Source organism: Molothrus aeneus, chromosome 20 (genome assembly GCF_037042795.1).
Source record: "Molothrus aeneus isolate 106 chromosome 20, BPBGC_Maene_1.0, whole genome shotgun sequence".
In the NCBI taxonomy this organism is placed as follows: domain Eukaryota; kingdom Metazoa; phylum Chordata; class Aves; order Passeriformes; family Icteridae; genus Molothrus; species Molothrus aeneus.
In genome coordinates, this window is record NC_089665.1 from 372,793 (window position 1) to 388,267 (window position 15,475).

The 15,475-nt window shown below is 48.8% G+C and overlaps 1 protein-coding gene across 6 annotated transcripts in view; it reads right to left on the minus strand.

Annotated features, from left to right (window-relative positions):
• The window catches only part of TSPOAP1 (TSPO associated protein 1), a 66,870-nt gene that overhangs the window by 7,890 nt on the left and 43,505 nt on the right, over positions 1-15,475 (minus strand). For 3 of the 6 annotated variants that reach the window (XM_066563464.1, XM_066563469.1, XM_066563468.1), the window contains 10 exons: positions 13,121-13,420; positions 12,671-12,850; positions 8,569-9,696; positions 7,829-7,955; positions 7,532-7,683; positions 6,922-7,084; positions 4,637-4,708; positions 4,241-4,276; positions 3,249-3,352; positions 1,452-1,523 (listed from right to left, as the gene is read on the minus strand). In XM_066563464.1, the coding sequence (XP_066419561.1) occupies positions 1,452-1,523; positions 3,249-3,352; positions 4,241-4,276; positions 4,637-4,708; positions 6,922-7,084; positions 7,532-7,683; positions 7,829-7,955; positions 8,569-9,696; positions 12,671-12,850; positions 13,121-13,420 (2,334 nt within the window). The remainder of the gene's footprint in view (positions 1-1,451; positions 1,524-3,248; positions 3,353-4,240; positions 4,277-4,636; positions 4,709-6,921; positions 7,085-7,531; positions 7,684-7,828; positions 7,956-8,568; positions 9,697-12,670; positions 12,851-13,120; positions 13,421-15,475) is intronic. The other 3 variants (XM_066563465.1, XM_066563467.1, XM_066563466.1) reach the window with 3 other exon arrangements.

The window sequence follows — 15,475 nt, forward strand, 5'->3', positions numbered from 1 at the left end:
ATCAGCTTTCCTGGAGACATAAATAACAACTTGAGGTGCAGTGCCCTGCAGAGAAGGTTGGGCTGTAGGCTGAGACAAGTCCAGAACACACCCACATAGGGAGGATCCTCAGAAAATTCCAGAACTCACATCCTTGCTTAGTTGTGGAACAATTCAGAGCACAGGAACACAGAAGAGAGAAAAGGAAGGAGAGATGACAGCAAGTTGTGACAAAGGTGATTTCTACAAACTCAAAATCTCCGCTACCATACTGCAATGTGACTGTGCCACAGGTGTCCTAGAGGCCTTTGATTTGCCCTGGTATTTACTGATGTCTTTAAAGAATGAGGCAATACTACAATGTACTGTAGGCATTGCATCCATGACCACAGAGGCCCAGAGCTGCAGTATTGTACTCCTACAAATATTTATCCAGTTCAACAGGAGGTGGTTGGGTAAGACAAAACCCACCACAGCATTGCTGCTTGTCCAACACTATAAAAGGATCAAACAAAACATTCTCAGTGATGCCCTCAGACTTAACCTGGAGCTCAACCTTAAGTCAGATGCGTGAAGGCACAGTGTTTCCCATGCAGGAAAAGGTGGATGATCCAAGGGCTAAGGCTCAAGTTTGGCACACAGCTGGAGGGCAGGCACAGCCCCAGGAATGTGTCTGCTTACTTGGATCACCATTCCAGCCTCTGGCCCAAGTGTCCAAGTGCCTGGTGAAATGTTAGCTCAGAGCAGGTGCTGGTTCAGCTGGTGTGTGCATAGAAAAATGCAGGCAAGGCTTTGGGAAACCTGCAGGCAATTGATACCAAAAAATAAACTCAGAACCACTGGGATGTTTAAAGACCGTAGCAATGCTCTCAGGGCTGGAGCCCCTCTGCTCTGGAGCCAGCCTGGGATACCCCGGGACTCCCCTGGAGGAGAAAAGGTTCCAAGGGAGACCTCAGAGCCCCTTCCAGGGCCTAAAGGAGCTCCAGGAGAGCTGGAGACAGACTGGGGACAAGGGACAGAGAGACAGGACAAGGGACAATGGCTTCCCACTGCCAGAGGGCAGGAATAGATGGGATGTTGGGAAGGAATTCCTGGCTATGAGTGTGCTGAGGCCTTGGAACAGGATGCCCAGAGAAGCTGTGGCTACCCCTGGATCCATGGAAGCATCCAAGGCCAGGCTGGACGGGGCTTGGAGCAACCTGGGACAGTGGAAGGTGTCCCTGCCCATGGCAGGGGGTGGAACAGGATGAGCTTTAAGGTCCCTTCCCCAAACCATTCCAAGACTCTGTAATACCGGATTTATAGCAGGAGAAATGAGCTCCAGAAACAGGCTGCCCAGCACTAAGTAGAGAGGGGTTTATGTTTTTCTCAAAAGCAGGATATGTTGTGCCCTGATTTCTGCTTCCCTGCCACTCCGCGAACTCCAACAATTTCCAGTGTAACCACAGGACCTTCCCAAGCCCTGCACTTACATAGTAGAATCCATCATCATCCATGGACCCAAAGACAGTGATAATGTCCCCAGCACTGAAGGTCAGTTCAGCCTGCAAAGAGCCAGAGAACAGAGGTGACAGGAAAAGCAGTGCCTGGAATTACTCACCAGGAACACGGGCTCCCCTTGGCTTCTTGCCCAATCTTACTCCAGGGGAGGGAGCCCACTGTGTTTGGTCTTGCAGGACCAGGATGCAGGAGGGAAACTGAAGTGGATAACTCTGGAATTCATTGCTAGGGAAGCATTTCATAAATTAAGACAAGAGCAAAGCCCATTTTAAAACCAATTTTAATAAGGTTTCAAAATAGTACCTACCACCTGCTCTGGAAAGGTGCACTGAGGACAAGCTCAGCAAGCACCAGAAATACTGTCAATTTCTTTAAGTATAATTACAAATCCTCCTCCCTTGGATGAGCCTGTTTTGTATGCAGCACTTAGGGACTAGTCACTAGCAGGAATGCATACAAACAGGGTGGTTTAGCCTGGACACGGAACAGGAGCACAGCACACAGTGACCCTTCACTGTCACACCCTCTGTTCTGTCAGACACCCCAGCATATGCTCCATGGGGCATAAGGCTAAAGAAAAAGGTGTCACCAGTCTCTTTTAATGGAAAAAGCTGCCCAGTGGAGGCTCCAAACAGGCTGAGTCCCACTTAAGACGCTCTGACACTTCACAGGTGTCAGCTGGAAGGGATCTACTTCCAAGATATTTACAATAATATATCCCTAGTCCTCAATTTAATCTCTTGAGGCTGCAGGTCGCTCCTGTGGAGCATCTCCCACAGAACTCTACCAGCTTGTTTCAGTAATTTAAGCTCTTGTCCAAAAGAGTTCTAAAAAAGCAAATCACTGCAAAAAGCACAGTCACCTCCTCAGTGACAAGGGTTCAAAAGTGTTGGGTGGCTGGATACATGCTCACATTGTGTCTCTCCCAAGATATTCCACCGTCCTAAAACACTCTGTCCTCAGCTGTGTCTCTCTGGGCAGGAGACACAGCTTGGGAGGCAAGCATTCCCTAAGCTGTGCCCTCTGTTGGCCAGACACTCCTTTGTGGATGAAGGGAAAGGATAGGAATCCAAACCCTGTGTTTATGTTTGCTCAGAGAGCAAACACAGCTTGGAGGAACAGAGAACAGATCATGTGCTCATCTCTTTTTGCAGAAAGGATTCTGCATTGCCACCTTTCTACCTGGAACTGATTTATCCACAAAATTACTGTTTGGATTGTATCCTTCCCTGTTTAGATTATACCCCTTCCCATCCCTGGAAGTGTCCAAGACCAGGCCAGAAGGAGCAACCTGGTCTAGTGGAAGGTGTCCCTGCTCGTGGTAGGGGGTGGGATGAGATGGGCTTTAAGATCTCCTCCAACTCATCCCTTTCCATGATTCTGTGATTCTATATGTAGGAATTGCTTGAAAAGAAGAACTTTGCAAACTAGTATATTAAACTGGAGGTAAATCTTTTTGCTTGAACAAAGACCTACACAGATAGTTAACACTAAAGTCATGTTCAAATTAAGTGTCAAAAGTGCTTTCAAACACTTAAGCAGGTTTTTCCTTTTCCCAGAGTGTTTCCTGGATCAGTTGCTACCAGTAGAAGCTGCTTCCTCCTGCCCCAGATCTGCTCAGTCCTTCTGATCACTAAAGGATGCAATGAATACTCACACAGTTTCACTGAGACTCTGGTTGGACCAAAGTGCTGAATGTCTTGAGAGAGAAGGAAAAAAGAGAAAGGAAGAAGAAACCTCTGAAAAGGGGGGGAGCAGCTGGTGTTTACCTCCACATCTGTGTTAGGAGAGCTCTCCTTTGGGTTGTAGTCAAAGGCAGCCACCATCCTGTGAGGAGTCAGCAGCTCTGCTTCAATGTCTTTATGTTTCTGCCCTGCAGGAGAAAAATAAAATATTCTTAGATGGAAATACTAGGACAAAATCCCAAATCACAGCAACTCCTTCACCATTCTTATAGTGGTCTGTGCAAAAAGAATACAGGGGGGGAACTGAGTGGAGAGAGACTTTAGAGCCATTTGGTAAAACAGTTTTCTGATCTTCTTCATTGCCTCATAAGCACAAAAGTGGGGACATCCATCCATCCTCTCATCCTGGTGCTCTGTTTATATGTACAGGAATGTATTATTTTATGTTTTCTATTTACTCACACACACACACAGAGAACAGCTGTCCCTTTACAGTGTCTTGAAAGGACATTTCTCCTCCCACTACACAATGTTCTGCTATTAAGCTACAAAATTTATCCTCCAAGAGCCAGGAACCAGCACACAGGGAAGTCCAGGCCTTGCCATCCCAAATCTCCTGCCTGCTCAAACCCATTACCTACAGACCTGCCCTGCGCCTACAAAAGCCAAGTCTGGTGCTACAGAAAACACACGTTCATGGATTTAAACTCTCTTTTGGGTCAGCACCAGATGGGCTGGCAAAGGGTTTGCACACTGGGCCTCTCTGGATATAAAGAGATGATGCCCCTCAGAAGAGGGAGCACCCTCTCAGTGTCTCTTGGATCATAGGGACCACAGCATGTGATGAGTGAGAGACTGCCCTGCTCCCCCCACAGTAAAACAACTGGTGCACTCCCCCTGGAAGCACCCCTTGCTCACCCAAACCGTTCTGCACCCACCACTAAACAAAAAGAACTAAACCTTTTTGTTACAGTGCTTAGAAGCAGCACCACAGGGTGTCACACTGGCCCTTGACCACAAAACACATCTGTAATTCTATCATGCATTACCTACTCCCCCGTAAAAGCGCTTCTCACCTGGCTGAGACTTGCATTCCTGTTTGTCCAGCCCTGCTGAGGGAAGAAAATGCCTCATCAGTAAGAGCTCATCTCCAACAGTGACCACATGACACAACTGATAAACAGTAAAAAAGAGCACCAAGACAGCAAACAACAGAAGCAAACTGTTCATGCAACTCAAAGTCTACACCAGTAACCAGGACTCAGGAACGTAACAAGAAGCACAGGTCAAGCTCCAAACTATGAAAGACATCACTGTTGTTAAAAACTTAACACCAGCACAGGGATGGGCTCTCTTTCCACTTCCTAGCAGTCATATAAACATCTGAGGGTCCTGAAAGCAAGTAGTAAAAATTCAATGCAGTCTGTAATCCTATAGCAAAAACCAAAGAGGAAGCAGTGGGTGACACAGACCTTTCTTGGAGCGTCTGGGCTTTGGAGGAGGGACAGTTTGGCGGCGTGGAGGTGGAGAAAATGTGCCATTTCCTTAATAAAAACACCAAAAAAAGCAAATAAATAGACAAGAGAAACAGACAGTGAATGGAAAGTGAGAAGCATCTTGAATAGTGAACAGGGGACAGAGATGACATGCCTCCCCTGGGAGGCTGACAACAGGATTTCTGTGGGCAAAGCCCTCTGGGCCTCATATGTGGACTCAGAGGAGCTGTGATCCACATCCCAAATACACAGAGAAATCCACACTGTACTTACACCTTTTAGGCAGTCCACAGCTCAGAGCAGACACACTTTGCTGCTCCTCAGCTTTCAGAAGCAGCACCATAAGGACAAAATAAAGCCTTGTACCATTAATACCCAGCTAAAGCTTCTGCACTGAGCAGGGTCAGGACTGGATGAAATCCCAACTGAACCTAAGGAGTGCCCAGACCAACCCCTCCAAGGCACTTCCTTAGTTACAAGGCTGTGACAGCCTTGTTATGGCAGCAGGAAAACAGCAGAGGTACAGCCAGCCCAACTGCCAAGGAATCAAAGAACCACTACAGTTAGAAAAAGACCATCAGGTCCAACCTGCACCCGCTACCCCCTCCTGTCAGGGAGTTGTGCAGAGCCAGAAGACCCCCTCTGAGCCTCCTTTTCTCCCGCCTGATCCTCCTTCCCAGCTCCCTCAGCTGCTCCTGGGGCTCTCTGTTCCCTTTCCTGGACATGCTCCAGCCCCTCAGCGTCCTTACCAAGAGGGGCTCAGAACTGCCCCTAGGATTTGAGGTGTGTCCCCACCAGTGCCAAACCTACAGTCCCTCCCTCCACACACAACTTATTGACTACCACCACCACCTTCCTCAAAACTTTCAAACCTGTCATGTTTAATGAAGTCTCAGAGCTATTAAAATCCTTTACTCTTCCAAGACTATGCAGTGAGGCAGGGCAGAGTATCCCTCGTGTATCCACTGAGAGACACAGGCCACCACAGGCATCCAGCCATCTCTGGCATGCACACAAGAGAAAGAGTATGGATGTGAAAAACACCTTACTCAAATCTCCGCTCCTCAGACACGGGAGAGACCGAATATGTTTGTCCTTTAAAAACATATTCAAGAAATCACACAGTGAAAACATCAGGCTCCTTCAGTCCCTGTGCTGCTCAGGATCAACTTTCCAGGGACTAACATTTAGGAGCTGAGCACTGTCAGTCCCTCAGAATCCTAGAATGGTTTGGGTGAGAAAGGACCTTAAGGGTCTGTTAGTCTCCCTCCACAGAAATAGGAACAAGTTGGATTTCTCCTTTTTGTTTTTTCCTCGAGTTTTCTTATTTTTAAGTTGATTTGGGCTTTTTTCCCAGCTCAGGCAATGTCAGGGCTTACCTTTGCCATGACCAACACTTGTGCTATTTTTCATTGCTGAACTTGCAGGGAAACAGGGACCAGCCAAACCAGGAATATCCTGGTGTTTTAACAAGTGGAGCAGATCCCACAATTGGCACTGGCAATAGAGGGTGCACAGAGGAGTGCACGATGAGGGGTGGCAGGCATGAGGGAGAGGCACAGGAACACTGGGATTCACAGCAGGGGCAGCTCACAGCCACCAAGCCTGACTCAGTCTGAGCTGCGCTGGCTGCACATCCCAGGGCTGCTCCCTCTCCTCTCTGAGTACATGAGAGGGAAGGAACAGGAAAGCCTCTGCAGTGCACAAGGCACTGACCACATACTTCAGGGAGTAAGTAAGGAGGAACCCAACCACCAGATCTGCTCTGTGTACACTCCTGTCTGCCTACCTTGCTGTCTCACGCCTTTCCTCCCCCTTTCACATCTCCATTCCCAAGTCACAGATTCTCTCACCCAAGAGCAGGGTCATCCCAAGAGTTCCATTCACAGGCTTTCAAAACAAAGGAGGGAACAGAGTGAAAACTCTTGTTCACATACTTCAGCTGCTCTTCAAATGCTTCCGTTTCCCTGTCCCTAGCAAGGTTCAGCCTCACTTTGTGCTGAATTCACACACCTCAAGCCCAGGAGCAGCTGCAAATGCTGGCAGTGGAGCCAGGGATGAACTGAGAGCTCGGAACACCCACATCCAGCCAGATGCTCTTGCTAAAGAGCAGCCACTAAATTAGGCTGCAGATCCAGGGACAGCCCTCCAAATGGGTTTGGTGGCTGTACTGGCCACACACAATAGCAGGACTGAGCTTCCAACATTCCAGCAAAGAGCCACAGGAGCATGGCACACACAGACACACACATACACAGTACCTGGGCTCTCCGTGTCCGCAGGCAGGAACCCCTGCTTTAGGAGCTGCTGCTTGAGCTCACTACTCTCCACAGGGACTTCTGACACCATGTTGCATGGAATGTATCCCTCCCTTCCAGCACATTCCCCCCTGTAAAAACCATCAGCATCCTTGTCTCCACAAACCTGCAAAGGGAAATAGACTGTTTATGCTGCAGGGACTGAGCTGCACAGAGAAAGAATCATGGAATATCCTGAGTTGGAAGGGACCCACAAGGATCATCCATCCAGTCCAGCCCCTGTCCCTGCACAGACACCCCAACAATCCCACCCTGTGCATCCCTGGGAGCAGTGTCCAAATGCTCCTGGAGCTCCAGCAGCCTTGGGGCCCTGCCCATTCCCTAGGGGGCCTGGGCAGTGCCCAGCACCCTCTGGGGGAAGAATCTTTCCCTGATATCCAACCTAACCCTCCCTGACATTGTCTCCAGCCATTCCATAAGGTCACCAGAGAGAAAATATGAGCATCTCCCCCTCTTACTTCCCTCATGAGGAAACTGCAGACCTCCCAAGGTTTATGCTTCCCTGGAACACCAGACAGATCCATAGAGTAGGAGATGTTCACTAAATTCTTACTTTCAGGATCTGCCCCTCCTTAAATGGGAGCTCCTCTTCTGCTGCATCAGGGTTAGGGGACATGGAGACAGGATCGTAGTCAAAGAGAGCCACAAAGATCCGAATGCCATCATCTTTGCCAGATGTCTCAGGAGCAGTGCTCCTTGGAAGGCCTGTGCACAGGGGGAACACAGCAGAGAGAACGTCAGCCCTGCCCCAGGAGTGCATGGGCCAGGCATTGCCTGCCAGCCTCTCCCCAGCCATTTCCAGGAGCTTCCATCTCTCCTGCTGCCCACCTCTCTCCCCGTTCCTGCTCACCTGGACTAGAGAGCAAAGGTTTCTGCATTTGGCTTCTTCTCTCACTCCTGCTCCGTCTCCTGCTAGGAGCCTGCCAGGCGGCTGTGCCGGGCGGCTCCGGGCCCCTGGAATCTTTATGACTGGATGCCTGCAATTGGAACCAGCAGAGAATTAGTAGCAGCCTCTGCCTTCCAACTCCCTGAACAGCGCTCAGCCCAAACGCACTCCACAAAGAGCAGTGCATCCAAATGCAACATTCCTCTTCAGGGACACTCTAGAGCTGGAAAGACCAAGGGAGTTGGAAAACAGAACTGAGGACAGGCAGGCATTCTGCGAGGCACCAGTGACGATCCCCTTGGTGAGGGTGAAGATGCAGGAAAGGGCATTTCAAAGGGAGGCAATGACATTACAGTCAGCATCTACACAAAGCTTTCACCAATCAGCTTATTGCACCAGGGATTTTCACTTGGGTCCCCCAGCCTCCTGCCGTGGGGAGGAAGAGAAGACCCAGTGTGAAAAGGAATACTGCATCGGTGACACTTGGTCAGGGAGCAGGAAAAGCAGAAGCAGCTACTACAAGAAAAGCCATGGAGAAGCACAGAACTACAGAATCTCTCAGATATTCTTCCAGGCAATCCTAGAGGAGGGTCCTTTCTCTGGACAACACTGAACAAAGCAAGATACAGGCAGGCCAGGGAAGCAGAGGGAAGCCAGCACCACTGCAAGCTGCTTCAAAGCCAGAATAGGAAAAGTCTCCCAACCCTTTTGTGCAAGGAGGTGCTATGTATCCCCTTCGAAGAATGTTCGAGCCTCCTTCTCCAGCCAGGTGACTTACAGTCCAGCTCCCAGCCCTGCTCCTCAGAACTGCTCTCACACCTTGGGGCTTCTTTCTCCCGGCAGAAGAATCGTAGGTGCCGGCTCGGAGACCCGGCCCACTCCATACCCTGCTCTTCCATCATCTCCAGCCTGGTCAGGTCCCTTCTGCCACCCAGGTGGGCAACCTCAGACTGACTGGAGCAATCACTCCAGTCCCCCTGGCAGCTCTGGGACCTCTCTGGCCACAGCCTGCTCTCCAGAGAGGATGCACAGGTTGAATCCTGATCATCTTCAGAGTCATACTCGATGTCTATTTCCAGGCTCCTGGGGCTGGGGCAGTGCGTTGCTATCACGGCTGGTTCTGCCCCCCCTGATCCCACTGCTCTTGGGGCTTTTTTCCGTAAGGTGCCTTGTCTGGCCCGGCTGTACAAATCCAACCCCTCCTTTCCACCAGCACTGCTGACAACATTCAGCTCCTCCCTGAGACTGGGAGCTCTGTATAACCCGCTCCCCATCTGGCTGCAGTTGCCCAGCAGACGACTGCAGTGCTCTGTTAGATCACTCTGTCTCTTCCTACTTATCTCAGGCCGACTTCGGATCTTCTCCCGATAATTATTTCCCTTCTTCTTGTTCCAAGAGGGACTTGTCCCACTCCCAGACTTTGGATCATTCTCTTGATAGCCCCAGTTCCAGTGTGCCTTCTTTTGACTGCAAGACATCTGGCCAAAGGCAGGATTTGCATGGTCAGCCTCCGCTCTGCTCTCCTTAGCACTGTGCTCCCCCTGAGGAGTCTGAGCAGAGACCTTCATGGAGGTGTTACTCCCATCTTCCTTTAGAAATGGCTCCTTGCTGTTGGGTGGTTTCTCTGTTCTTCCTGAATGGTAGGTTTGTGTTTCCAAGGAGTCTTGAGGGTCTGTCTTTTCTTCTGTAACACCCTTCTCATCCTCATCTTCATCCTCATCCTCAGTCACTTCAGGGATGCTAAACAACTTCTTGCTGTGGTTCTTCTGAAGCGGAAGCTCCAGGATCCTCTCCAGAATCTCCTCATCGCTGTCAGTATCACAAAGATCCATCTGTACCCAGACCCCGAGAAAAGCCACAGCCAGGACAAGCAAAGGAAAAAAGAGAGGAAATAAACATTAAAACAAGAGGCAAAGTGACCCTGATTCCCTCCCAGCAGAGCAGGATGGAGCTGTGGCTGCAGCAAAGCAAGGGGAGGGGGCAGAGGGAGTGATGGATCTTCTGGCAAAAGCAATCAGATGAACCAGCAATGCGACAGGAAGCGAGGAAGGCAAATGCATGGAAGAGCTCCCTCCCAGCCTCTCCTGTACACACACAGCTCTACCTGCAGCACCTCTCATCCTACGACAGCAATAATTCCTCTCGGCTTGGCATCTTTGGGAGGGATGGGGGCAGGAGAGGCACCATCCCTCCACAGCAGAGCTGAGTGGGCTCTTCTGTCCACAGGGCTCACCCACAGAGCCATGGGTCCCCCTTATCTATGTTGTCTTCCTGGAGCACAGGGAATGGCCCTGTGCTGTAGAACACGCCTTGGAGATGTTGCTGCCTGGGCCCTTCTCATCTCCTAGCAAAGTGCAGCTCTACTGCAGGTCCCTGTCTGCAAATCCAGAGCAGAGTTCCCACAAAAACAAAGGAGAACCCTTTACCTCAAAGGGCCACACAGATATGAGTTCCACTTGCAGATGAGTGAGAGCCTACCAGGTTACAGAAAATTTTGGGGACAACACTGCCGAATTTTAAAATTTTTTGTGGACCAACTGTAGAATTTATGGGTTTATTTCTTATCACATTAACAGTAACATAAAAGGTAAAATCCCCAGGTGCATTATGTCATTTTGGTATGAAGATACCTCTGGAGGTCTCTTGTTCACCTTCCCTGGCAAGTTATATTATTAATGTGTTCCGAAGGCATTTACAAATAGATTACAAAGCATGTGTAGCTACTTTAAACTACAGCCATATGGAGGTCTGTTCAGAGATAATTAAAAACTCAACCAGAGTGAGCGAGAAACAAAGACAGTTGCAATTTGTCTACTGATAGTTCCAATCTCTATAGCTTTTTCCAAGCAAAACTTGGTCTTGAATTATATTTAGAATTGGCTGAAGGGGCCTTGAGGTCTCCAGTTCAGTGTCCTAATTACAGCAGGACTGTTGCCAACAATAAATCCATGTCTTTGCTTAGATGAGGTTTGAAAACACCAAAGAATGGAGATCCTGAACCCTCTGGGGACCGATCCCAAGGCTGCGCTGTCTTCCTGGGTAAGAGGTTTGAACGCATCTCCAACATGAACATCCCAAACAGCAGCTCATGATTTCTGCCTCTTTTAATGTATCATCTCCCAGAAACAAGACTACTTTGGCTCTCATCCTTTTAACCATTACGCAAATAGGCGGGTACAAAATCTCCCACTCAACTCCTCTAGACCAAAAACCCCTCAAATTTTCTCAAACTCTCCTTACAGAACAGTGCTTAAGGCTCCTGCCTTGTTAGCACCAATTAGGAATGTGGAGAATTCATAAATACACAAAAAAAAAAGTTCAGTAAGAGTTCTTTTAGCTGTTTGCAAAGTTGTGGCTTCTGCTTTTGAGTTGTAATATAATAAATGGTTTCAGTGATTAAACAACTTGTTTGAGGATAAACATTTTTAAAGCACCACCCCTCTGTATTTTCATCCTCTGGATCCTGGAAGAGTTGGCTGAGCAGTCTTGAGGTAACAGAAAATGTAGTTAAATATGCAGAAACCTCGAAAACAGCCCTATTACAGTCCAATCCCCTTCAATCCATAAGGCAGTAATGGGAGGTCTGTGCCCCAAAGCTTCCTGCCCCTCACATCCTCTCCCAATTCAGCATCTTGTTACCCTCACTCTGTTACTGCCAGCACAGAAAACAATCACTTTATCCAGTCAATAAAACACCCAGGGCAAAAAAAAAGAAAAAAGAAAGACAATAGCTTTCTTGATTGCTCTTCTTTCTCTTTCCAGGAAACTTGTTTTTCTTCCATTTTTTCCCAGCCCAATCCCAACAACTGGAAGCCCTTCCAAAACCTTCAGAGGCAGCCCCAGCCCCTCCAGCCACCCAGCTCTCCTGGGGCTCCTGATGTGCTTCACTGCAGGTTCAATCCCTCACCTGGGAAGCAGAAGACCCTTCAGAAGGAGAAAAGGAAATTGAATCCAGAGTCACTACATTGTCTGCTACCATTTAGTGCTCACCAGCCTCATCCCTACAGACCAGCAGCCACACAGGGCACCATCAACTACAGATACTCCCTGGTCACATGAAAAATCAAAGAGAAGGTGCTTTCTTGCCATCCGGGCATATTATATTTCCTGCAATGCTTTTTAATTTTCCAGGCTCTCACCCTCAGTGCTTTCCCTCATGGATATTCATGCCAACTGCTGTAATCTGTATGGTTATACACGAGTTCCAGGCCATGCAGTTGGAATCACATTCCCACAGGTGCATTCAGACCAGATTTAACTCTTTGAGCATGAATTAAGCTGGACACTTACAGCTCAGTTCAGGCAGGATTTCATCCCTTGCAGCATTTGAACTAAAAAGCCACAATTCTCCTCCTACATACCATCCCTGGCAACAGAAAGCATCAAGACCTAAGCCAAATAATCACAGAATCAGGGAATATCCTGAGCTGGAAGGGATGCACAAGGATTGAGGCCAACTCCTGGCCCTGCATATGACACCCCAAAAATCACACCCTGTGCCTGAGAGCATTGAGGGCTCCCTGTTTACTGTCTGTGTTTAAGAATTCAAATCACCCCCCATTGATTTTAAACACCACATCACACTGTGGGTTTTTCCAACTAATTAAACCCTGGCTCCATTTATTACAAACAAACACCCTTCCCTCTCCCAAAGAACCTGTGTTTTACTACCTTGAGCCAACACTGGGAGTAAAAGCAGAGCAGCAGGACCTTGGGAAAGGCTCAGCCCAGCCCCTCCTCCTGTGAGTTGATGGCATGGGATGGCTGCACCGGCGCTCCCCACAAGCAGCACTCAGAACAGGTTACCTTTTCCCCATTCTCCTGGGAACATGGCTCTCTCTGGTCCCATTTCTTCTCTTCCAGAGCTTCTGAAGACAGCTCATCTTCTTCCTCCTCTTCCAAAATATCTGAAAGGTCAGAACTCCGGTTGTGCTCAGTGAAAAGGGTCAACTGTCGGCGGCTCATTTCTGACAGTTTTTCTTCTTGCTGTTGAAAAGCAAAACACATTTACTCAGTTCTCCCAGACTCTATTTCAGCAACAAAGGAGCATTTTTCCTTTCTCTGAGCACACACACAGCTCAGGTGTGGTAGGAAAGAAAGGAGGCAGCACCCAAGGGAGTGACTGGCACATATGGACACACACAACCATCAGCCTCACTTCAAAGCCTGCAGAACAGCACTGTCTAAGGCTGGAAAACTCAGGAGGCCAAGTACAGTTCACATCCCTCCATGGACACAAGCCAAGGTTAAACAAACCTCTCTTTTCACTCTGGACATTTCTTTCATCACCTCCTTGTCAGGAGACAACCTCAGAAAGTCCTGGCAGCTGCTCCCACTCGTGTTCCCATCTTGGAAGGTGCCCTGCATTTCCCCTGCCTGGCTGGGGGAAGACGCAGGCTCTGGGCTCAGATGCTTCTCTGCCTCTCTCTCCATGTCAGCACTGGGACCTTTGGGTGCCTCCTGCACAGAGCACACGTGGCAGGTTTCTGTTTGGAGCTTCACCCCACTCTCCATCAGGCTTCCCTGCTCCGGTGCTTTGGTTCTTGGTTGCTCCATCTGGGAAACAAACCAACAGTGAAATCAAGGGGAGGTGTCTCAGACTACTTATGCACCAAAATTGAGTCTTATCACTCCAAACTCTTTGACCCTCTGACATGTTCTTTGCTCTAGGCATACGAGTATTTTGGCAGGCAACTTGCAGCTGGGAATCTTGGCCAGCCCTGGAACAAAGCTCTCCTTGTCCTCAGGTCCCAGGTGACACACAGTGCCCCCAGTGCTGCAGCTTGGCAAGGCCCACAAGGGCATGGAGAGTAAGAAGTTTCAGGGCTGTAAGAAGAGCCCAAGCTATACAACAAGGTTATTTCCCACTGTCATCTGCCAGAGGAATGGCCTAGACATCAGCACATTGGGTTGAACTGGAGATGAGGACACTACTCCAGGATTTCCTGGGGTGTGAAGAAAAGGAGAATTAATGAAGAACAATAAACACAGAGAGTGCAACAAGCTCCTGATTAGAACACCTAGTGAGAATCAAAGAAAATCTTCATCTGTATTCCAACCAGTCCAAGAAAACCTCTGGGAGATAGAGGAATGGAACTCCAGAAACAAGAGGGGTAAGGCAGGTGGGCCTTATCAACCACCTCTTTCTCTTACTCTAACCAAGGGAACCTCCCTGCATTTTGCAATGGAGCAGAACCTTGTCCTTATGTACCAGGCACTTTGAAAACACTGAAGGATCAGACCCCAGGGACATTGAAACACTGCAGTGTCAAGCTTCTCAATGTCCCCTGGACAAAAGCCAGGCAGGTCCTGATCTCATGTCTAATCTCACAGCTCAGATTTCCGGCCCTGATTCCCTTTGCTGACAGCCAAGTGAAGAGACACCTCAAGTGAGAAAGATGATTTGCATCCTGGGAGCACTCGTTTCACTCCTCTCCACAAAGGAAGCAAAGCAACCACCACAAGTGCAGCCATCTACACCAGACACCTGAATGTCCAGAGGCAACAATGCTGGGAACAGGTGAAGTGCAGTAAGAGTCTCACAAAAAAAACAAGGAAATCTGGGCTGGTACTGAATCCACTGGCTGAGACATCATTCTCACAGAAATCTCCTGGCACAGCACAAACATCTGAATCTGGGACAAATCCACCATGACACTCCTCATCCCTGGAAGTGTTCAAGGCCAGGCTGGATGAGGCTTGGAACAGCCTGGCCTAGTGGAAGGTCTCCCTGTCAGGCACCAGATGATCTTTAATGCGCCTTGAAACCCCAACCACTCCATGATTCTATGAAATGTGGGTAAATGAATCCAGCAGTTGACCCAAGGTACTCTGAGCTGCAAATGACCAGGCACTGACCTCTGAAATTTTGGACTCAACATCTCAGTTCTTCTGGGTATTGAGCTGGCCTTTGGGCTTGGGCCCACCATGCTGGTCTTGCTTCAGCAATTTTCAGAAGTCTCAGCCTAACTCTGACCCTTCACAAGGTCACACAGCCATGATTAATAAAGTTGTGCTAAATCTAAGTTCGAAGCACTCCTATGAGTTCTGGTCTCAAAAGTCAGAATGGGAAATAGATCCTTTTCCCTGATGTAATACATCCCACAACAGGAGGGCCCACTTCCCCATCGTCACAGAACAATCATTCACCATCATTATACAGCTCTCAGACATCCTCACCACTGTCCTAAAAGAACTCTGAAAGCACTCACCCACCCTTCTGGGAGTACCACTGGGAATTTCACTCACCCACTGGGAACCCTAAATAGCCAGTGTCAGAACAGTTTGCCAGTTCTGCTGCCTTGCTCTGCCATCCACTAAGGTGCTCTACCACTGTCTTGTACAAACCCACCAGATTGGAGAAGGTCCCTTCAAGCCAGAGAGCACAGCAATGCCAGACTAACATGAGAACATTCTTTTAACCTTTTAACTCTGCAAATTCTTCCTTTTCTCAGTCTGTTCCTCATATGCTAGCAAACAGAATCAAGAGGTGAGCTGCATCTTCCAGGTACACAACAGCAGCCAAAATCCTGACAGTTTGCCACCACTGGACGATGGTGTAGAGGCGATGCTGTGTCACAGAAAGGTGCTCAGTGGCATTTTGTCCAACTC